General features: G+C 36.7%; 2 protein-coding genes across 4 annotated transcripts in view; both read right to left on the reverse strand.

The window, feature by feature from the left end:
- Positions 1-17,254: 17,254 nt before the first annotated feature.
- On the reverse strand, positions 17,255-18,082 carry LOC115874486. The gene has a single exon (XM_030889636.1). It carries the CDS (start codon positions 18,080-18,082, stop codon positions 17,255-17,257), a length of 828 nt encoding a protein of 275 aa, XP_030745496.1.
- A 2,668-nt stretch (positions 18,083-20,750) lies between these two features.
- The window catches only part of LOC115874783 (unconventional myosin-X), a 170,061-nt gene continuing 167,207 nt past the window's right edge, over positions 20,751-23,604 (reverse strand). For all 3 annotated transcript variants that reach the window (XM_030890060.1, XM_030890059.1, XM_030890061.1), the window contains one exon: positions 20,751-21,813. The gene's annotated coding sequence lies outside the window, so the exon portion shown is untranslated. The remainder of the gene's footprint in view (positions 21,814-23,604) is intronic.

A 23,604-nucleotide genomic window follows, 5' to 3' on the forward strand; every position in this document is an offset into this window, starting at 1 on the left:
TGCAGCCACACTATCCTAAAAACGCCGTATCGGCGTAACGGCGTAATGACCTTGAATAGATTTCCAGTAATTCTATTGGCTGAAACATTCATCTGTCAGAAATTTTATCTGTCAAATTCATCTGTCAAAAATTTCAGCCAATAGAATTACTGGAAATCGATTCAGGGTGCAGCCACACTATCCTAAAAACGGCGTATCGGCGTAACGGCGTAACGACCTTGAATCGATTTCCAGTTATTCTATTGGCTGAAATTTATGACAGATAAATTTGACAGATAAAATTTCTGACAGATGAATGTTTCAGCCAATAGAATTACTGGAAATCTATTCAAGGTCATTACGCCGTTACGCCGATACGCCGTTTTTAGGATAGTGTGGTTGCACCCTCAAGGTCGTTACGCCGTTACGCCGATACGCCGTTTTTAGGATAGTGTGCTGTGATAGTGTGGCTGCACCCTAAGGAAGGAGCATAATGCTATCCATGTATTCATCAAATACGTTTTATTTGAACGTATTTGGTATTCATGCATGGTGGGCGGAAAAAGCTCTCTAGGGTGAGGATCCTTGACAGTTCTGTTTGACGATTCATTTGACACATTTGAATTTGATTTGAAATTTTGTGGATTTGTCAGTCTTTACGGAGCTTATTTTATGTTATTTATTATTTAATCTACTACTGATAGTTGTATAAAGGTAGTAAATCTAGATGGAAATTGTGGCAGAACTTAAATTAACAGTGACATTATCGCGATTTATCGAAAAAGACTCTAAAATAGTTGGTTGTGTAGCGTGTGGTAGATCTCGGCAAAAATTGAGTGAAATAATGGAACAACTTTTCGCTAGTAAGTAACTATATAATCATAGATTTTATATAATATACATAGGTGTAGTAAACCGATCATTTATGAAATTCAATTAAATTAACTAAATTATATATTTTCTTGCATCTTAGCTTTTATTTACTACTTGTCAAAGATCAGATGTCAAAGAATTTTGATACGTTAATTTGACTTACCTGGTTCAGTAGCGTATCGGATATTTGTGTTAATAAATACTTATTATAACTTATCTATTTTTATTAGAATTATATATTTTTATAACAATTTTAATAACTACCAACATTTATTCACAACGTAAAATAAAATAACAAATTATTGAGTCTACCCCACGTCTACCCTACATCATAGTTTTACATTTTTAAATAAAATTCGAACGGCACTGATAAACCGGAATTTAAGTCGGCCATATTTGAGGCCCATCGCGGTATACCTAAGATTTTTAATATGCTCCTTCTATATATATACATTTATAGATATATTACATATATATATATATATATATATATATATATATATATATATATATATATATATATATATATATATATATATATATATATATATATATATATATATATATATATATATATATATATATATATATATATATATATATATATATATATATATATATATATATATATATATATATATGTTGGGTTATGTTCTGGTTATCTTTCTTCTTTCTTTCTTGATTGGTTTTACGGCCTAAGCTTCCAGGACTATACGGCCAGTGATGCAATGAGTCTCCTATCCTTTGCTTCTTCTTCAATTTAAGACAAGAGAAGCTCGTGAAAGCGTCCGACTCGAGGTCGTTTCTCTTGAATATTTGTCTTGTACCCTGGAAAAGTAGTCCAGGTCTTCTTCTTCTTTGGTTGAGTGTCTGTATTGGGCTTAATGGTGAGTCCTATATTAGGTGAAACCTGGTGAAACAGATAAACGTATTGGATGAGTTCAGATACTGACAAATCTATTCCAGTCTTTCCCTACTATGTCAGGAGCACGCAAAAGCTTATATGAAAAAGACTAACCAGTTAGTCATTGATATTAGTCTACATGCTTTGTTGTGAACTAGAGTCTGTGGTCTTCGAAAATTTTACAATTCTAGATTACAAGAATCTAAAAAGCAACTTACATGTTCGATTAAGGTAGACTCGCATGCAATAAGGAGGTATAATTATGCGGGGCGAACTTATAATGGTTGGTGATTGATTTGTACAGAGTTTCTCTTTGTTCTGGATATAATGAACATTGAAAAAAAATGTGATTTAACGTGCCCACTTCGCCACATTGGCATCTTGGGTCATCTTTGACTCTGAATCGATGTAAATGAACTGGGGTGAGGCAATGTCCGCTTCTCATGCGAATGACTGTCGTGATTTTCTTCCTTGATGTATTACGTAAAGTACCAAACCAAGGGTACTTGTATGGTTTTTCAATCAGCTCTGCATACATCCTTCCTTTCTGTCTTGAATCTTCCTTCCATCGTTCCAACCACGTCCCCCAGAATTTTTCTTTCACAACAGGATAAAATTCTTTGTACCAACATTTAATGTCTACATTCTGTCCATTCCGTCTTCCTATTTTAGCCATGTAATCTGCTCTGTCATTACCTTTTATGTGGGTGTGGCTTGGTATCCATCCCAAGGAGATACTGAATCCACCTTCTTTTAGTCTTATTAGCTTCTTATATGATCATCCTTGTATGCGGGTATGGAGCTTATTGCTTTGAGGGCGCTTTGGCTGTCTGATAATATTAATGAATTGTATGCGTTTCTTGTCTCAATCAGCTCCAGGGCTTTCATTATCGCTACCATCTCTCCTGTGTATATTGTGGCAAACTTGGGGATTCTGTATGTCCTCTCTATTTTAAGGTCTGGGCAGACGACACCAATACCAACATTAGTTTTACCTCTTTTGAGGCATCTGTGAAAAATTTTATTTTATCTTGAAAATGAGTGCCTATTATTTCATTAAACTTTGAGGAGTTGTCCTGTTGCTTATTTAATTTGAATCTAATATAATCCGATCTGTCAAACTTCAACCCCGACCCAAAATATTGCCATCGTTTAGAAACACCATACTGTGATCCTCTATCACATCCACCATTACCAGTCCGTTTCTGTTGTTTATTCCTGAACCCCATGACATGTGTTGTGCGTTCATATCTCCCGTGATTAGTAAATTTTTCAAACCCACGGCAGCTGTTAAGTGGGTAAAGAAATTTCTAGGGATGAGAATATCTGGAGGATTATAGGTAACAGCGACATACATTTCCTTTGTCTCTATTATTATATATTGGAATCTAGCCGGGAGATCTATATTGCTAATATCTATGATGTTAAATGGTATTGAGGACTTCACTAGGATGGCAACCCCTCCCCTTCCGTCCTCTCGGTCGTTTCTCACACAGCAATACCCGTTAATATTGAAATGTAGAGAATCTCTAAGCCATGTCTCGTTCAGACCCATAATGTCTGGAGTAAGGTCTCTCAATATGTTAATCAGAGTATCTCTGTTTGAGATAATACTACGGATATTCCACAAACTCACAATCATGGCGAAAAAACGTTGTTACCCCTCCATTCCGCCCACCCCGTATCGGCGATAAATGGACGAAAGGGATGTTCCAGGGGTTCTCCTGGTTGAAGTCTGACAGGTCGACCGGACAATTTATTGATCAAACCGAGTGAAGGAAAGAGGAAGAAATAGACGAAACTTAATATATATATAGAAAAAACGACATGTAAATGCCCAAATTAATGTTATTAATATTCTTCCTCTCTCTCCCCAAGTGTTTATCATCGCTATTTATTAAGGTTAATATCTTTAAGCACTCATTTAAAAAGATAATTGAATTTTATTTATTTACATATCTATTAATGTTAATTTGATAAATAGTGTGATATTTTAGATTTCTTACTTGTTGGTATTGATGTGTCGCTATTCAGGACATCATTTCCAATGCTCTTTTTACTTTTGTAGGAGCTAGAAGAATTACTCACTATGGTAGTCCCATAGTTGTCTTGATCTTCCATTATGCTAATTTCGTTCAGTATTTCCATGTTTTCATTCCATCTAAATTCGGGAAGGTTGTCAGCTTGTGAACCTATTGTCAAGGTGTATTACTGGTTGCATAACTGCATACTGCTAAATAATCGCAACGTGCATTGAGGAACCTGGCGCATTCGCCAGAAAGTAAAAGAAAATTATAGAATTCTTTAGAAAAATCTAGAAACAATCGCCAGGGGGTATATAAGGCCCGCGCTTTGACAGTTGGACAAGTCTGAAGATAGTCTGAAGTCTGAAGTTTGAAAATACCGCGAAATACCGTTAGAGTAATAGTAGTTGCATAAATTGTGTTGTAAATAGTATAAGTTGTGTGTACAGAGTGAGACAAATAAATTCGTTAAGTATTTTATCGTGAGTTTAAATAGTGGACCCACGGAATCCGTAACAATTGGTGTCGGAAGTGCGATTCAAGAAGATTTTAAGAAGAAATTAAGTGGATTGGAAGATTTTTAGACCGGATTAGAGTATTTTTATGGTTGGTACAAGGGAAAAAGCGAAGAAAATGGAGGAAGTAAGCAAACTATTAGGCGATTTTATGGAGAATATGAGAAGGGAGAAAGCAGAAGAACAAGAAAGACTCCGTAAAGAACGAGAAGAAGAGCGAGCCCGATTAGAAAGAGAAAAGGAAGAGGAAAAACTACGACGTCAAGAAGAACAGGACCGGCTTGAGAACATTTTCGAAGATTTGAAAGTTCAACGACAACAAGACAAAGAAGAAGAACAGGACCGGCTTGAGAAAATTTTAGAAGATATGAAAATTCAACGACAACAAGACAAAGAAGAAGAACAGGACCGGCTTGAGAAAATTTTAGGCAATTTAGAAAGTCGTCAGAAGAATGAATGGAGGGAAATTTTAGAAGATACAGAAACGCGCCGCCAAAAAGAAAGACAAGAAGATCAGGACCGTCTTAAGAAAACTTTAGAAAATCAGGAATTTCGACTACAGAAGAATTTTGAAGACCTAGAAAAACGACAGGAGAACCATTTCCAAGAAGTCGTAGAAGATCTGGAGGAACGCCTTCAGCAGAAAATGGAAAAATTAGAGATGGACCTACAGAAGACCAAGGTACAAGCAAGGACACCTGGCGTCTCTGGAACAGCGAACCTTAAGGCCCCGACCTACGATGGACAAACGACATGGACAATGTACCACCGTCAGTTTGAAGCAGCCGCCGCTGCCAACGGATGGACTGACCAGGAGAAAGCAGCGGCACTTGTCATCGCGCTGCGTGGCCCTGCCATGGAACTGTTGCAAACTATTCCTGCAGCCCAACAGCAGGAATACCAAACTTTGGTCGCTGCACTGGACAGAAGATATGGCGACCAACATCGACGCCAACTTTATCAGGCCCAGATCAAGACACGCCTGCAGAGGTCCGGAGAGAGTCTGCAGGAATTTGAAGCAGACTTACGTCGGCTGGTACACCTAGCGTATCCTGAAGCACCGGAAGGATTTAGGGAGGAACTCGCTGCTCAGTGCTTTATCAGTGGACTGAGGGACAACGAATTACAGAGGGCGCTGCAAATATCCCGATTTTCTACCAGCAGCGAAGCACTGGTCAGGGCGCTGGAAATCGAAGCTGCTTTTAGCGCCATCCCTAGACCGAAGATAAGATCGGTAATGGTAGAGGAACAGCCCGAGAGTACCCACAGAAGTATGGAGGAGATGTGTAGAAAATTCGACAAACTATGTGAGCTACAAATAAACAAGGGAGTCAACAATAACCAGACAGAGAACCAGAGAAGATCCCAGGACATAAGGTGCTATAGATGTGGCAGGAATGGCCACATCAAACGGGATTGCCGCGTTCAAATGCGATCCCGTTCACCATCCAGAGAACGTAGGCACCAGGAAAACTAAAATCAGTCAATAGTAAGGGGCAAGTATTGACTGGGGAGAACAGAGCCCCAGGATTTTTTCCATTAGGAGTCTAGGAAGAATCGCTGATAGTTTGGTGATCGACGGGAAAGTCAATGGAAAGGGAATTCGAATGACTGTGGACACTGGCGCTATGGTATCGTTGGTACGGGCTAACTCAGTGCAAGGGTTGAAGCTGATACCTCTGAGAAGAAGAGTGTGTTTACGTACAGTCACGGGGGAAATAGCCGTTGTACGGGGAGAGGCTATCGTCGAACTGAAGTTAGGAAATTTGAAGTTCCAGCATAGCGTTTTAGTGGCGGATATTGAAGATGACTTCATCTTGGGCATGGATGTGATTCGTCAACATGGATTTTCGTTCGATCACCAAAGAAATATCCTAAATATCGGAAACGAAGAGTTCATGTTATCTCCAGACGAGGGACCAGGAAGAATGGATGTAAGATCAGCGGAAACTGTGGTGATACCTGGTAATACCGAGAAGATCGTATTCGGTAAAGTGGAGAAAATCGCTGGGTGCTGTGTTGGACTGGTACAAAGTAGCGACAACAAACAAGATAGGTACTTAGTAGGAAAGTCATTGGTGAACACTGACAAGAATATACCGATCAGAATTGCGAATGTTTTCCCGAATTGTGTCAAGATTCAAAAAGGTGACAAGATAGCCATCTGCGAACCTGTAAGAAGTGTCACCCGATGTGATGAAGTGCCGTCAGCTGTTACACAAATGGCATCCAAAGAAACATTAAAACATCTAGAGCAGCCATGGGATCACCTAACATCTGATGAGAAACAGAAGGCTAAGCAGTTTCTGATAAAGCATGGCAGTATTTTTGAAAAAAAACAACAGTGGAAGAACGGATTTTGTGAAGCACCGGATTAATATTGGTCATGCCCAGCCGATTCGACAACGTCCTAGAAGGGTGCCCCTTTCCAAACAACAAGAAATGGAGACAATGGTAGATAAGATGTTAGAAGATGGAGTAATCGAAGAATCATCGAGTCCATGGTCATCTCCTGTTGTTTTGGTGACGAAGAAAGATGGTAGTACACGATTCTGCGTGGACTATCGGAAGCTCAATGACGTCACTAAGAAGGACAGCTACCCACTGCCACGTATAGACGACACGTTAACCACACTGGCAGGTTCGTGCTGGTTCTCCACTCTCGACTTAAAGAGTGGATACTGGCAAGTTGGTCTGGACGAGGAAGACAAAGAAAAGACGGCTTTTTCTACAGGAAACGGACTATACCAATTCAAGGTCATGCCGTTTGGATTATGCAATGCTCCAGCCACTTTCGAACGTCTCATGGAGGTGGTGTTAAGAGGATTAACTTGGAAAACGTGCTTGGTTTACCTCGACGATGTATGGTTATGGGAAGAACTTTTGAGGAGCATTTGCTAAATTTAGAAGAAGTCTTCGGCCGCATACGGAATTTTCACCTGTACTTAAACCCGAAGAAGTGTAGCTTATTCCAGCGACAAGTGGAATTTTTGGGCCATGTAGTCTCAGCAGACGGAATTTACACCGACCAGAAGAAAATCGCTGCAATCAAGGATTGGCCTAAACCTCGCGACAAACATGAACTTAGAAGGTTTCTGGGTTTATGCACCTATTACAGAAGATTTGTCAAGGGATTTGCCAATATAGCTGCACCCTTACATAGACTTACAGGTGATGAAGTCGGCTACGAATGGAACACCGATTGTGATGTAGCCTTTGGAAGACTCAAGGCGGCTTTATGTTCAAGTCCTATTTTAGCCTACACACAACAACAAGGGAGGTATATCCTGGATACCGACGCCAGCAACATCGGCATCGGTGCAGTGCTATCACAAGTGCAAGATGGCGAAGAACGAGTGATAGAATATTACAGTCGAGTTCTATCTAAACCAGAAAGGAATTACTGCGTTACCCGGAAGGAGCTGCTAGCAATTGTGAAGGCAGTTGATCATTTTCATAAATACCTGTATGGCCAAGAATTTTTAATTAGGACAGATCATGCGGCTCTCAAATGGCTTATGGAGATGAAACAACCTGAAGGTCAAATAGCACGATGGCTCGAGAAGCTCCAGCAGTATCACTTTACCATCCAACATCGTGCTGGAAAGATGCATGGTAACGCAGACGGTTTATCCAGAAGACCCTGTCAAATCGATTGTAAGCACTGCAGTAAAACGGAACAACGTGAAATTACTGTCATGATAAGGAGTTTTAAGCTTGGAACCGATGAACATGGACGACGACACAATTGAGGAAAGATCAAATGGAAGATCCAGACATCGGAGCAATACTACGGCTCAAGGAAGGTAACGGCGAGAGACCACCGTGGCAGGATATTGCGGACAGAGGGCTCGTTTTCAAAGCTCTCTGGGCTCAGTGGAATTCACTGGTTATTGAGAATGGATTGTTAAAGCGCACATGGGAAAGTGCGGATGGCAGCACAGTAACAACTCAGTTACTGGTACCAAGGAAGAAAGTTACCCAGGTATTGGAAGAAATTCACGGTGGTAAAACTGGAGCCCATCTTGGGGTAAACAAGACCTTGAGCAAGCTGAGAGATCGCTTTTACTGGGTGGATTATTGCGAAGATGTCAAGAAATGGTGTCGACAATGTAAAATTTGTGCAGCCAGCCAAGGACCAAGCACTCGATCTAGGGGAAAAATGAAACAATATAACGTTGGACTGCCATTCGAAAGAATCGCTGTTGACATTGCAGGCCCATTCCCTGAAACGCACAAGGGCAACAAGTACGTTTTAGTGGCGATGGATTATTTCAGTAAATGGCCAGAAGTTTTTGCCATTCCAAACCAAGAAGCATCGACTGTAGCTGAAGTATTAGTCAATAATGTCTTCAGTAGATTTGGAATTCCTTTAGAGCTTCACACTGACCAAGGAAGGAACTTCGAGTCAAGACTGTTCCAGAAGATGTGTGATCTGCTTGGTATTCACAAGACTAGGACAACAGCTTTACATCCGCAGTCTGATGGGATGGTCTGACTTGATGTTCGGATCACCAGACGACAGCACCACGAACGTAGAGGACTACGCGGATGAACTGAAGGAAAGGTTATTGGGAATTCATAAGGCCGTGAGAAGTAAGATTACGCTAGCCAGTGACCGGATGAAAGCTCGTTACGACCTCAGAGCTAATTCTACGGGATTTCAACAGGACGATAGGGTATAAGTTAACTCCTTATACAGTCATCAAGAGGATAAATGATGTTGTGTACCGGATTCAACGCAGCCCTAGAACTAAGATGAAAGTAGTTCATCTGGATCGATTGAAGAGATACCAGACAGGAAACCTTGATCGGGACGATCAAATTTGAGAAGGGGGCAATGTCAAGGTGTATTACTGGTTGCATAACTGCATACTGCTAAATAATCGCAACGTGCATTGAGGAACCTGGTGCATTCGCCAGAAAGTAAAAGAAAATTATAGAATTCTTTAGAAAATTCCAGAAACCATCGCCAGGGGGTATATAAGGCCCGCGCTTTGACAGTTGGAAGTCTGAAGATAGTCTGAAGTCTGAAGTTTGAAAATACCGCGAAATACCGTTAGAGTAATAGTAGTTGCATAAATTGTGTTGTAAATAGTATAAGTTGTGTGTACAGAGCGAGACAAATAAATTCGTTAAGTATTTTATCGTGAGTTTAAATAGTGGACCCACGGAATCCGTAACACTATTACTACTTGTTTGTTTGAGATGGGAGTGGTGCTAGTTCTAGCAGAATCTGGAAATAAAATATCCTTGTAAGATGGTCTTTTATGTTTTTGGGAAGGGGGGGAACGAGGTCTAGTTCTTTTTGGAACAGATATAATTTCATGTTTTCTGGTCGATCTGGGTACTTCAGTTCTTAGAGTATCTGGGAAATGTTGGTTCAAGTTCAACTCTACGCCATTGTTTCTGGGGAATAATTTGTTGGCCTCGAAATATGATATATTGTGTTTGGCCATTATGTCTGCAATTTCGTGCTGTCTTTTAAACTCTCTATATTCCCTACTGGTTGGTACGTGCTGATCCTTGCAATTGATGCATAATATTTGAGTGTCCCTCATGGCGCAGTTCTCCGCTTCATGGGGCTCGCCACAATTGATGCATTTTGTTGTGTTTCTGCATTGAGAGGCTCTATGCCCAAATTTGAAACAATTCCGGCATATCACTACTGGGTTTTTATATGGAAGGGCGTCTCTTAACACTCTATATAATGTAAATTCCACAGGAAGTTGGTTGCCTTTAAATGTAACTTTGAACGAGTTTGTTGTCTCTTTCTGTATCACGCCACTAGTTCTTACTGTTTTGTATATTCTTCTTGCATTAATTATTCGTATTTTTGTTGCGTAAAAACTCCGTGATTTATAATGTCTTCCTCGAAGATATCGCTGGACATGTTGTGGATAACTCCTCTCCCAGATATCTTACACAATCAGACCATTGTATGATATGATTGTGGAACCTAATAACAGGTAAATTAATATTGCGTTTCCTTCTTTGAATCAGGAGGCATGAGGACTTTTCTGGAGAGAATTGAATGCCATGGTCTCTAGACCATTCTTCTAGATTACTCAATGTGGAGTTCATCCTCTGCGCCATGACGTTGACGTCATGACCTTGTGTGATGAGAGCTATATCGTCCGCGTATTGAAGGATTCTCACTCCCTCTGAAACGTATTCTCCGATGCTGTTCACGTATATGTTGAACAATATCGGAGCAAGGGGTGAGCCCTGAGCTACTCCCCTGTTGGCCAGACCGGGTCCTATCATCTTGTTGCTTCCTTTCTCCAGAACGTAGATTTCTCTATCTGAGTGTATTCTTCTTACATATTTGCACAAGTCCTCTTCCAGATCCATGGCTGCCATTTTTTGGATAAGAACATCAATCTTCACATTGTCATATGCATTCTTCATGTCCAAGAACACGAGTGTTATATACTCATTGTCTGAAAGAGCATCCACTACTGTGGAAGTTAGTGCTGCCATACTGTCCAATATTCCTTTCCCTTTTCTGAACCCAGACTGGGAGCTCTTTAATATATTACCGTTCTCGAGGGTCCACTCGATTCTTGTTTTTATCATATCTTCCATAATTTTGCCAACGCAGGACGATAAGGTAATGGGTCGGTATCCGGAGATGTCTTTTAATGATTTATTGGGTTTGGGAATTGGACACACAATTCCAATTTTCCACTCTCTCGGGATAGGGTAGTATTGGAGAAGAATTTTGTTATATAGTGACAGCAGGAATTCTTGAAATTTTATAGGAAGATTCTTTATTAAAAGATACGATATCTGATCAACACCCGGGTAGGAATTTTTCTTCTTACGTTCTAGGGCAGCCATAAGTTCTTGGAAAGTAAATGAAGGACTTTGAAACTTCGTATAGTTTATTGCGTCAATATCGTAATTAAATGTTGGACTTGTCAATGCGTCCAACATATTTTGTGCAATGTTTCCGTGAAGAGGATGTATCGCTGAGATAGAGTTGATGGATTTTGAGAATCGTTTAATATTGCGTCATACCTCGACCGTTTCCGAAAACGGGCGACCATTTCCTCTCCACAGGACTATGTCTGGGGCACTCTTATGTTGATCCGGAGGAGTTATTCTAGTAGCCGTGCCATCGTTTAGAAACACCATACTGTGATCCTCTATCACATCCACAATTATCAGTCCGTTTCTGTTGTTTATTCCTGAACCCCATGACATGTGTTGTGCGTTCATATCTCCCATGATTAATAAATTTTTCAAACCCACGGCAGCTGTTAAGTGGGTAAAGAAATTTCTAGGGATGAGGATATCTGGAGAATTATAGGTAACAGCGACATACATTTCCTTTGTCTCTATTATTATATATTGGAATCTAGCCGGGAGATCTATATTGCTAATATCTATGATGTTAAATGGTATTGAGGACTTCACTAGGAGGGCGACCCCTCCCCTTCCGTCCTCTCGGTCGTTTCTCACGCAGCAATACCCGTTAATATTGAAATGTAGAGAATCTCTAAGCCATGTCTCGTTCAGACCCATAATGTCTGGAGTAAGGTCTCTCAAAACGACATGTAAATGCCCAAATTAATGTTATTAATATTCTTCCTCTCTCTCTCCAAGTGTTTATCATCGCTATTTATTAAGGTTTGTATTTGAAATTCTAGGTATATTTGTGACTTAATTATCAAAATATAAAGTATATGCTTAATATTAAAATTAACTATTAAAATTATCAACATAAGTTACTACTATAGGTTAATATCTTTAAGCACTCATTTAAAAGATAATTGAATTTTATTTATTTACATATCTATTAATATTAATTTGATAAATAGTGTGATATTTTAGATTTCTTACTTGTTGGTATTGATGTGTCGCTATTCAGGACATCATTTCCAATGCTCTTTTTACTTTTGTAGGAGCTAGAAGTATTATTCACTATGGTAGTCCCATCGTTGTCTTGATCTTCTTCCATTATGCTAATTTCGTTCAGTATTTCCATGTTTTCATTCCATCTAAATTCAGGAAGGTTGTCAGCTTGTGAACCTATTACTACTTGTTCGTTTGAAATGGGAGTGGTGCTAGTTCTAGCAGAATCTGGAAATAAAATATCCTTGTAAGATGGTCTTTTATGTTTTTGGGAAGGGGGGGAACGAGGTCTAGTTCTTTTTGGAACAGATATAATTTCATGTTTTCTGGTCGATCTGGGTACTTCAGTTCTTAGAGTATCTGGGAAATGTTGGTTCAAGTTCAACTCTACGCCATTGTTTCTGGGGAATAATTTGTTGGCCTCGAAATATGATATATTGTGTTTGGCCATTATGTCTGCAATTTCGTGCTGTCTTTTAAACTCTCTATATTCCCTACTGGTTGGTACGTGCTGATCCTTGCAATTGATGCATAATATTTGAGTGTCCCTCATGGCGCAGTTCTCCGCTTCATGGGGCTCGCCGCAATTGATGCATTTTGTTGTGTTTCTGCATTGAGAGGCTCTATGCCCAAATTTGAAACAATTCCGGCATATCACTACTGGGTTTTTATATGGAAGGGCGTCTCTTAACACTCTATATAATGTAAATTCCACAGGAAGTTGGTTGCCTTTAAATGTAACTTTGAACGAGTTTGTTGTCTCTTTCTGTATCACGCCACTAGTTCTTACTGTTTTGTATATTCTTCTTGCATTAATTATTCGTATTTTTGTTGCGTAAAAACTCCGTGATTTATAATGTCTTCCTCGAAGATATCGCTGGACATGTTGTGGATAACTCCTCTGCAGGTTATCATACGAGGAGGTATGTATCTTTCCCATTTCCTATTAGTTAAGTACTTTGTTTTCTTAAATTGATTAGCTTGGTCAGGTGTTTGAAAATAAACTCCCACCCTTGCTCTTCCTTTTGCTTCTACTTTTTGTACACCTTCTATGTTGTTTCCATAGAGAAGTTTGCCTACGCTCATGGGATGGATATTTAGGTTACTTTTTATAATGATTAAGAATGGCTGAAATGCCGTGATGTCATATTCTGTTACATTATTGTAAATTCTTCTTATATTGAAAAAAACTTTGGGATATTTCGGATATTATTTCTGGGTTTTCTTCATTTTGATGTCTGATTTCGTATAGTTCTTCCTCATATCTTTGGATCTCTTCAATCGATGGAGTATTCGTAATTGGATTCTTATTAAGAATTTCCTTCAGCATAAGGCTTCTCTCCGTCAATTTACAGTTTAGTTTAGGGGCGTAATCGTGATGGGTTGGAGGGTCCCCTGAGGGCCCTCCCGTCCCGCTTAACATGAAAAGAGTGCCACTCAAAGCACGTGAAAGTTTAGAAGTATGGTTAGAATTTTCTAATTAATCAAAATATGATCGAAATTATTGGAAAGGACTCACCAGGGGCGCTATTCTGTATAATCGTCGGTATCGGTAAGTTACCGACAGCTATCGGTACGTATTTGTATATAGTAAACATGTGTTGATTGTTGTTGTCATAGTTACCGATCGGCCCTATGACAGATATCGCAACTTTGTACCGACGACTCTCGGTATCTCTACCGTGAGGTTGACAAGGGCACGGTAGAGATACCGATTTTCGTCGGTACAAATTTGCGATATCTGCCATAGGACCGATCGGTAGCTATGACAACAACAATTAACACATTTTTACTATATACAAATACGTATCGAGAGCTGTCGTAACTTACGGAATAGCGCCCCAGGGCTGATTCGAGAAGGGGGATTTATGTCCAATGAATCGGGATCTCTCAGATAAAGGAAAATCAGAATTTCAGAACACGCAACCTTCCGACCTTCTTCAATCTCGAGCGGGGTCATGTTCTGGTTATAGTAGTATTTTAGTTTAACGGCCTGAGCTGCCAGGGTTATTCGGCTATTTAATAGGTTATTCAATCCTATACTTTTGTATTTAGATTATTAACAACCAGGGTTCGCTATTAGCGAGTCTGGGTGAGTCCCATACCCTGATTTGATGACGAAATCACAATATCACCTAGAATCAATGACTAAAGAATATTGTATTCTTTAGTCATTGCCTAGAATGAATGTAAATATCACAATTCAATCACAATAGAACCTAGAATGGATTAATACAATCGCCAAACCAAAATAAAAATACGAAAACTACAACTTCAATCCACTACCATCCTCAAATTTGTATATACAATCAATTAAAGCAGACTTAACTCAGACTTAACAGCTAACTTAAGATCATGCAAAGCCGAAATAAAATTTTGTGGCCCATAGCCATAATGTGTAATTAAGTCACTATAAAATTGACAAGAAAATTCCTCAAAGTTGTTGCATTCAAATTTAAAACAAAATATGGTTTAGTGTTCCAAGCTCGCCACATGTTCACATGTACAAAGAGGGTCGCCTCTTACCGAGGTTATTAAAATATAGTCTCTTACTCCTATTCTATTAAGATGCACTGGGATACAACAATGACCACTTCCCAATCTAATAAATGTAGTTATCTTCTTCCTAGAATACCCTTTATACTTCTTGAACCATGCTATTCTATACGGAGTTTGAACAATACTTGCATAAATAGTCCCTTTTATCACAGAAATTTCCTTCCATCTTTCTTTCCAACAATGGAAAAAATTGCTCTTTAATAACATTAAATAATTCATTATGCCAACATTTCATTTCAATTCTTCTACCATTTTCTCTTCCTAAATTAGCGAGAAAATCAGCTCTATCATTCTCTTTAATTCCTGTATGGCTTGGAATCCATACAAGCGATACATTACAACCCAGATCAGTTAGCATTTTTAGTTTATATTTAATATTTAACACTAATTGGCTATCCTTAAACGTAGGCCTGCTACAAATTGCTTGAAGACCACTAAGACTGTCCGAAAAAATAACAGATTCCCTAATAATATGAATCTCAATTAATTCTTATGCTTTTAAAATTGCAAAACATTCACCCGAAAAAATAGTAGCTAGACTAGAAACATTATATCGCCACCCTAGAATTAGGTTGTTCTATATCCACTTTTGGGGTAAAATAAGTTACATACACCATTTTTTTATGCAGAACTAGCTTGTTCTATATCCACAAAAACAATATAGACAAATTCACAAATAAAGAAAAAAAATCTAATATTTTGTACTATATCCATATTAATTTGAAAGTCGCGAAACCATATAATGGCCTACATCCAAAAATCACTATTTAAGGCTACAGTAAAAAAAATAGAATTATTGTGTTCTTTATCCTAAGAAGTGGATATGGAACGAAAATACCAGATCAAAAAATATGTTACTATGCATAAAAATTAGATTGTTCTATATCCATTTATTCTCGATCTCTTTCTCACAGATACATACAATGTATGTTCTGTTTTTATTTAAATTTAAGGCTTTTGTTCTAAGCGGTTGAAATTGCACCACTAAACGTTCGTTTGTCAAATAGGCGGTAAATCGGTTCGTTTGAAAAGCACTGATTGCCTGATTTGTTAGCAAATTCGAATGTTTCACTCTTTGCAATTTCGTGAAACCAGCTGCTTCAACTCAATTGACTGCTTAATCGTTCGTTTGAAAAGCACTGATTGCCTGATTTGTTAGCAAATTCGAATGTTTCACACTTTTGAATTTCGTGAAACCAACTGCTTCAACGCAATTGACTGCTTAATCGTTCGTTTGAAAAGCACTGATTGCCTGATTTGTTAGCAAATTCGAATGTTTCACACTTTGGAATTTTGTGAAACCAGCTGCTTCAACTCAATTGACTGCTCAATCGTTCTCTAATACTATCAATACTAGAGATAGCTGAAAAAACATTTAAATAATCCAATGAAAGTTAAAAATCAGATTTAAAATCTGAATAACTTATTCTAACACTATACATACCAAACAAATAGGCGGAAAAAATGATAGTTTTTAATAAACAATGCAAACGAATAATTACTACTATTGTATTTTAGGTTATTATTTTTTTATGTTGTTTTTAGTTAATGTCTTAATGTTTCCACTTCAATTATTTTGTGTTGAAATAATATTTTGAAATACAAATAAATCATCACTCAAAAAATAATGAGTATTATATTATTCTATATGTCCTTATTTTGTTCTATATCCCTAAAATCGGCTCAATGCACAGCTAATAGACACATTTGTTCTATATCCAAATCTAAAATCACTAATATCTTTTAAATAAAGCTTCTAAAAGTAAAATAAATACATATGTTTGATAGGTTTTTATATTATCTTTAATTTATATGTTTAATAGAACCATTTTGGTATATAGTGTTCACGGATATCCAGTTTAAACTTTAAACCTTGTTTTCTCAGTTTCATCGAAATGATCTATAGAACAATCTTATTCTAGGGTGATGATATGTCGCTTCCGTTTTTAAATCAGGACAATGAATCCCTACTCCTGTGCAACTTTGTTTTTGTTTAGATGCATCAGTAAATACTTTGTTCTTATCTGGATATTTTTCATTAATAAGACCATTAAATTCCAAATTATTATGTTCGTTCTTGTTCAGATTAGATTTATAAAACGTAAATTTATTAAAAAAAGGGGCAAATTAAATATAGGCGAAACATCACTCACTTCAGTATGTTGCACTAGAGGAAATATAGGATCTATTGCTTCAATGAGTGGAGGAATTGGAAATTTTCTCCATAAATTATGATACTGATTATATACCGTGTATGCATTTGTCTCGTATTCAATAACTGGATTATCACGTATATAAAAAGCCTTTAATAAAAATCTAGTTGGCAGCATATATCTTCTAATATCCAACGGGAATTCTGCTGCTTCCGAAAGTAGAACATTAATGGGACTTGATTTCATCATACCCTTGTATCATACCTAAGCATAATATGAGCGCTTGATACTGCACTTTGTCCAACTTATTAAGTGAAGTTTTAGGACATTTGTACAAAATAATGCCACCAAAGTCCAAGAGCGATCTTACATATGCCTTATAGAAGCTCAACATAGTGATGGATGTAATAACACCAAGATGTATAACAACAAGGGATGACTGCCCCACCAGGTTTTTGCAAAAAACTTCATTACATTGGTACCCTTGATTGCTTTAGCACACATCATTTCAACTTGATTTTTCCAGGTATATCCTTTATCAAAAATTACACCCAAATATTTAAATTTCTCCACCCATGGAATAATAACATCATGTAATCTTACAACTGGAATCCCATTTTCAGCTTTATTTTGAAACAACATACATGCTGACTTAAGAGGTGAAAAAGATATTTCAGTCTCTTGTAACCACGTTTCCAAGTTAGCAAGGGTCTCATTCATTTTATCTGCCATCATGTTCAAATTATGGCCCTGTATAGCCAATACTATGCCATCAGCATACTGTAGCATAATCACACCATCACTTATAAAATCTTTTAAATTATTTATATATACATTAAATAATAACGGCGCTAAAGGGAAACCCTGTGCTAATCCTTTATTTGTAAAACCTGGACCTACTAACCGATTTTTCTGAAAATCATTGACATAAATTCTTCTGTTACTAAGTATATTTTTAATGTACATGCAAATATCCTGATGTATACCTAACTCAATAAATTTGGTCATGAGAACATCCACGTTCACATGATCGTATGCGCCCTTCATGTCTAAAAACCCTATCATAGTTTTAATTCCTTGAGAAAACCCATTACCAACAATAGAAGATAGGATCGTCAGACTATCATTAATACCTTTACCCTTTCTAAATCCAAACTGTAGTTTATTTAGAATCTGTTTATGTTCAAGTTTCCATTCTATTCTTGTCTTAACCATATCCCCCATCAATTTCCCAACACACGACATAAGTGTAATGGGACGATATGACGAAAGGCTCTCTCCATACTTGTTTGGTTTTGGGATAGGACAGACCACACCTGTCTTCCAGCTAATTGGAACCTCTTCTAAACCTTTAAGAATTTTATTGTACAAACCTAATATATATATATATATATATATATATATATATATATATATATATATATATATATATATATATATATATATATATATATATATATATATATATATATATTTTTTATAATTTAGAGGAGCGTATCTAATCATAGAAAATGAGACACAATCCAGCCCTGGGGCAGTATCTTTACGTTTTCGATTAAGCGCAGTTTCTAGCTCACAAAAAGAAAAATCATTACCAAAACTATGATTTACATACTCTATATTTTGCATTAATCCGTTCGGGACTTAATATCTAACCGACACTTTCCAACAAGTCGGAATTAACTATCTCTGCGCTGTGGTTGTCATCTTGTGGATCCGCCCAAGCTCACCTAATGATCGAGTAGGGCTCCGAAACCGGTAGCAAACCGGTAGTGAGAGCAGGTTGATCCACATTATGACAAACAGCGTAGAATTAAATTTCTATATCAGCAGTTAAGTGGCAAGAATCCTTATATAATTTTATTATATACCTATACTGCAAGAAATTTGTTTTCTATTTTATAATTTGGCTCGCCTGAAAAAAAGCCTTTTACCATCCTTTTACTATCGATAGTTGCGCCTCGGTGGTACGAAAGTACTACCATTGCACGCAGGCCGCTATCTCCCGTTCGGGACTTAATATCTAACCGACACTTTCCGACAAGTCGGAATTAACTATCTCTGCGCTGTGGTTGTCATTTTGTGAATCTGCCCAAGCTCACCTGATGATGGAGTAGGGTTCCGAAACCGGTAGTGAGAGCAGGTTGATCCACATTATGACAAACACAGCGTAGAATTAAATTTCTATATCAGCAGTTAAGTGGCAAGAATCCTTATATAATTTTATTATATACCTATACCACAGATTAGGTATCCTATAAGTATACAGATAAAAATCTTGTCCCTAATTCGTGGTACGAAAATTGTTTTTTATGACGATGTGCAAACCAGTTAAATTTCCTGTGCGCAAAAATAAACTCGCGTAAAATAACAATAAACAGCGTAATAGAGAGATATCGCTAAACCGAATAGCGTGCATGGACGTTAGAGATTAGATTAGATTCTTAGAGGTGGTTTTCGGCCTGGTCCACTGCGACCTTCTCAGATCTATTGTGGTCCTCTTCTGATCCTTAGATTACATTCTCCAGTCCTATCCTTTTCACAAAGTTTAGCAACTTGGAGACTGAACCCTCCATGTAGCTCCTTGGCAATGGCCTATCATTGCCTATTACCGGCAACCGCATATTTGCCAGGCTGTCACACCGACATAAAATGTGTTCTGACGTTTCTTCTTCAGATTGGCAGAACCTACACATAGCTTCGTCTGTCAATCCCATCAGCTTTAGATGCCTATTTAGCCCTGTTAGTAGACCTACTACAGCTTTGACTGTCTTTCTGTCCTTGCTTATCAAGTCTACCGTGAATTTTGGCGGTAGACGCGGTAGTGCATGGACGTTAATAAGGCCAGGTGTTATTTCCTTTACGTGAGGTGGTATTAACTCTCTTCATTTATAGTTATCGGCGTTATCGGATCGGAAAGAATTCTGATCGCATCGCGTCCGCTATTTAAACTTAACCTAAATTTGAATTTAAAACATTGAAATTGTTTTGTTTACTAGGTATTTTAAAACAAAAGGGCTAAAGTGCTTATTTCCAGTGCTTTATTGTTCAACGTCTGTCAATGGGTTTAAGGCAACAAGCAACAAATTCTATTAGAAGGGCTAAATCGTCATCTGCTGTAAACCTAAGACTCTTTATAGGTTCTTTAGTATTGGAAGAGGTGGAATCCATATTTTGGGCCATATTTATTTAATTAAAACTAATCCCAGCTACTTAAATATCACATTACCTAATAAAACTAAAGCAATAATTCAAAACAATTCAAACATAACCTAAAATAAAAGATCTCGCCGGCCGGCTCCGGTTGTCAAATACCCGCACATGCCCATTTAAGCAATTTTTAAACGTTATCAGAGGTTATTTAGAAAGAGCGCTTGGTGTAATTGATCCGCAAATTACGTCAGGCGGTAACATTATTAGCGGGCGTTGCGTTAAAAATTGACTCGCGCATATCGTAACCATGATAAGGTATGCGTAAATACTGCATGACGCTATTCGGTTTTCCGATATCTCTCTAATAACTGTGCCGGTCAGGCGCTGTGCGCAATTTTAGAGGCCATAAGTGGGCGGGCTATGTGCGCAAACTAGTCACCTAACTAGTGCCTGATTCCGAAAATTGGAACCACGAAAAACAATAAAGAAAAAACAAAGATTATAATCTGTGCCTATACTGCAAGAAATTTGTTTTCTATTTTAATATAAATACCTAGTTATCAGTAGGCATATAGCTGTATATGATTTATATAATTATAATTAGTTTGAAAATTGCGTACAGTATTAAAAATACCTATGTTGCATGTGAATTATGGAGGTAGAGGACCTCTACCTCAGACCCTCCATAATGTGAACCGGTTTCAATATAAATAAAACGCTAACTTTTTGATTCTTTATATATAATGTATCATATAAATATATCGACACAAGACAATCATAAATTAAATAAGCACTTTATAAAATTAAAAATTAATCCTTAAAAGCATATGTATACAGAAAAATATAATATTTCGAAATAGCGCATCTCAAAGTAACATTTCCTTCTATTACTTATAACAGTTACTTATTTATCTTTGGTAGGTGAACAGCTTTCGAAACGTTGCTCGTTAAATGCGCTCTAAAATCCAAATTAAAAAACGTTATCACAAAAGACAAATATAAAATTACAAAAATTCTATATAAAAATTGTTATATATACTAAGAGAAGAAAAAAAATACAAAAACAATGTGCGTACATAATATAACATCTGTACAATAATAAAACTTTATTATATTATGTAATAATATGTACATTTGACTAGGTTGCATTTAACATTCTGTATATTATAATAGATAATAATGGTCGAACAATAGTTAATATTTATATTTATTCTCTCTTTTTTTTTAATAGCACAGTTAATTTTTTGCATGGTATATTAGCTACTTTCTGTTTAGTTAGCAACTCTTTTAAATTGTTCAAAAAGAAATTAATTCCAAAATAACATCAATTATGACAATTCGTATTGAGTAATAAGTACCCAATTGAAAAATCCTTCAATTCATATAAATAGAACATAAAGATGTAATCATATATTCATCCAGTTTATTTAAACAGAAAGCAGCTGTTGTAAATTAGATTATTAACATGCATTATAGGGTACCTATTCGTAAAGTAAAAGAATGTCATTTGTAATAAAAACAATTGATGATTTTGCATTTCTTGTAAGGTTATTAAAAAAATGAATGAGCTATACTGTTGGCTAGAGATCTTCTTACAGTGCCATACCCTATACAGAGCGTAGGCTACCTCTCACATGTACTTGCGATGTGTGTCATCAGTCATCAGTGTTTCACAAGTACACGGACCTACAGTTTATCGCCAAATCGGAACGTACTATTTGAGAGGCTGTACAAGGCAAACATACTCAATTGCCATTGCCTTCCTGGTCCGAGGTGGTGGCTCGCTGATCGCTCTATTTAGAAAAATAAATATTTTTATTTAAATAAATAAAGCGACTGTACTGATTGGGGATCGAACGTAGTATCTCTCGCACAGCAGTCGACACACTACTACTGGAGCCACGGCTCGCCACCCCCCCTAGATATCATCAATGAAAATATTAGGATTAAGTTTTAGTTTGGCCATAAAACATATTTCTGATTTATCAACACATAATTTGATAACTGCAAAATTTTTCAATGTAAGTTATTTCATTTTTCATTACAATTTTTTTCTGATACCCTAACATATAATGTAGATAAAAATAAATCTTTCATTTGTCATGACGATTGGTTTAGACCAATACTAAATAAATACAATACAATACAATCATACTGGTATTGTAAAAACCCTACATCATCAAAGAATCTTATTACTCTATAGAAAGTTTTTGATATTTTTCCACACACTTTTTAGTCTATTTCATTTTCTCATGATAAATATAATTGGAACTTTAATTGAAAGAAAAATTGTGATGGGATAATTCAAATTAAAAATCATTCATAATTCGATTATGAAAATAATCGTCAGCATATCCGATTATCGAAAAATAATAATTCAAATTTTTTTAATGAATGATAGAAAAATATAATCGCATCGTTTGCGATGACACACCAATACGAGTAGTCGATGTTTCGGCGGGATTGTTCGGTAATCTCTTTCTTTATCGTTATCGAGAAACTAATAGAGACTGAGAGAGAGAGACAAACAACCCGATTCTCTATTAATAATTTGAGTGTTTGTTTAACCTGTTTTAATTTAATTTAAGTACAGAGGCTATGACGACAAAAGCTTCTACGTCCCACTAGTCAACTCGCATACCCAACAATATTGCCGTTTGCTGTCATATTATTCTATGAACGGTTTTAAGATCGGCGGAAAGTAATGCCTAGCTATAGCCAATTTTGCAAGAGCAGCTGTGGATCCATTGGTAAGGCCGTCGCTTTTTTTGTTGTTTAGATTGCACGCGAATTTAGTGGTGGGCAAAACTGTTATTTTTAGATAACAGTTGAAACTGTTACAGTTATTTATAAAAAGAGCTTAAAATAACAGTTTAAAAATAACAGGTTTCTTTATTTCCTCTTATAAAGACAATCCGGGGACAAACAAGGGTAATATCTAATTATAGTATTTCAAGAGATTAATTTTTCTTAGTGCGATTCCAAATAATTATAATTTGAAGTCTGTATAATTTAGCCTTTATACTTGTTTTAGTAGTTGAAAAGTAATATCTTTATTTAGTGTATTTTTAGTATCCATTGTTTGTTGTATCATAATCTCTGAATAGCAGATTTGTTTTTTGAAGAGCTTTAAATCGTAGCAAAACCAACAAATATACATTATTTAAAATTAATATTATACTCAATGTGTTTGCTACCTTTTAAACAGTCTTTTCTTAACGTAGTGTTTTTATTCTTATTACCATCTATAACAGTAAGAGTCTTAGACAGTGGTGAAAAATACAAAACTATTACTTTACAACCTTCAACTATTGTAATAATTTAAGACTGGGAAAATTTAGAAAAACTCAAAACTCTTTTTTCTAAAGCATTTCTTTAAAAAAATATACATATTACTAAATAATTAATTAAATTAGTTTCCAACCTTTTTGTACCTGCCCCCCTTAATTTTAAAAAAAAATTGTTGCGCCCCCATAATTTTTCTAACAATCTAATTTCATAAATACTCAACTGATATTATAATTTATTTAATGGGCTACAAAATAATATACAATATTATGTAAAAATATACATAAAAAACAATT

Source organism: Sitophilus oryzae, unplaced genomic scaffold (assembly GCF_002938485.1).
Source record: "Sitophilus oryzae breed Bouriz unplaced genomic scaffold, Soryzae_2.0 scaffold_1297_pilon_pilon, whole genome shotgun sequence".
In the NCBI taxonomy this organism is placed as follows: domain Eukaryota; kingdom Metazoa; phylum Arthropoda; class Insecta; order Coleoptera; family Curculionidae; genus Sitophilus; species Sitophilus oryzae.

Bases quoted from the DNA above. Each gene is read 5' to 3' on its own strand.
- LOC115874486 (XM_030889636.1), bottom strand. From the start codon at position 18,082: ATGGTTAAGACAAGAATAGAATGGAAACTTGAACATAAACAGATTCTA.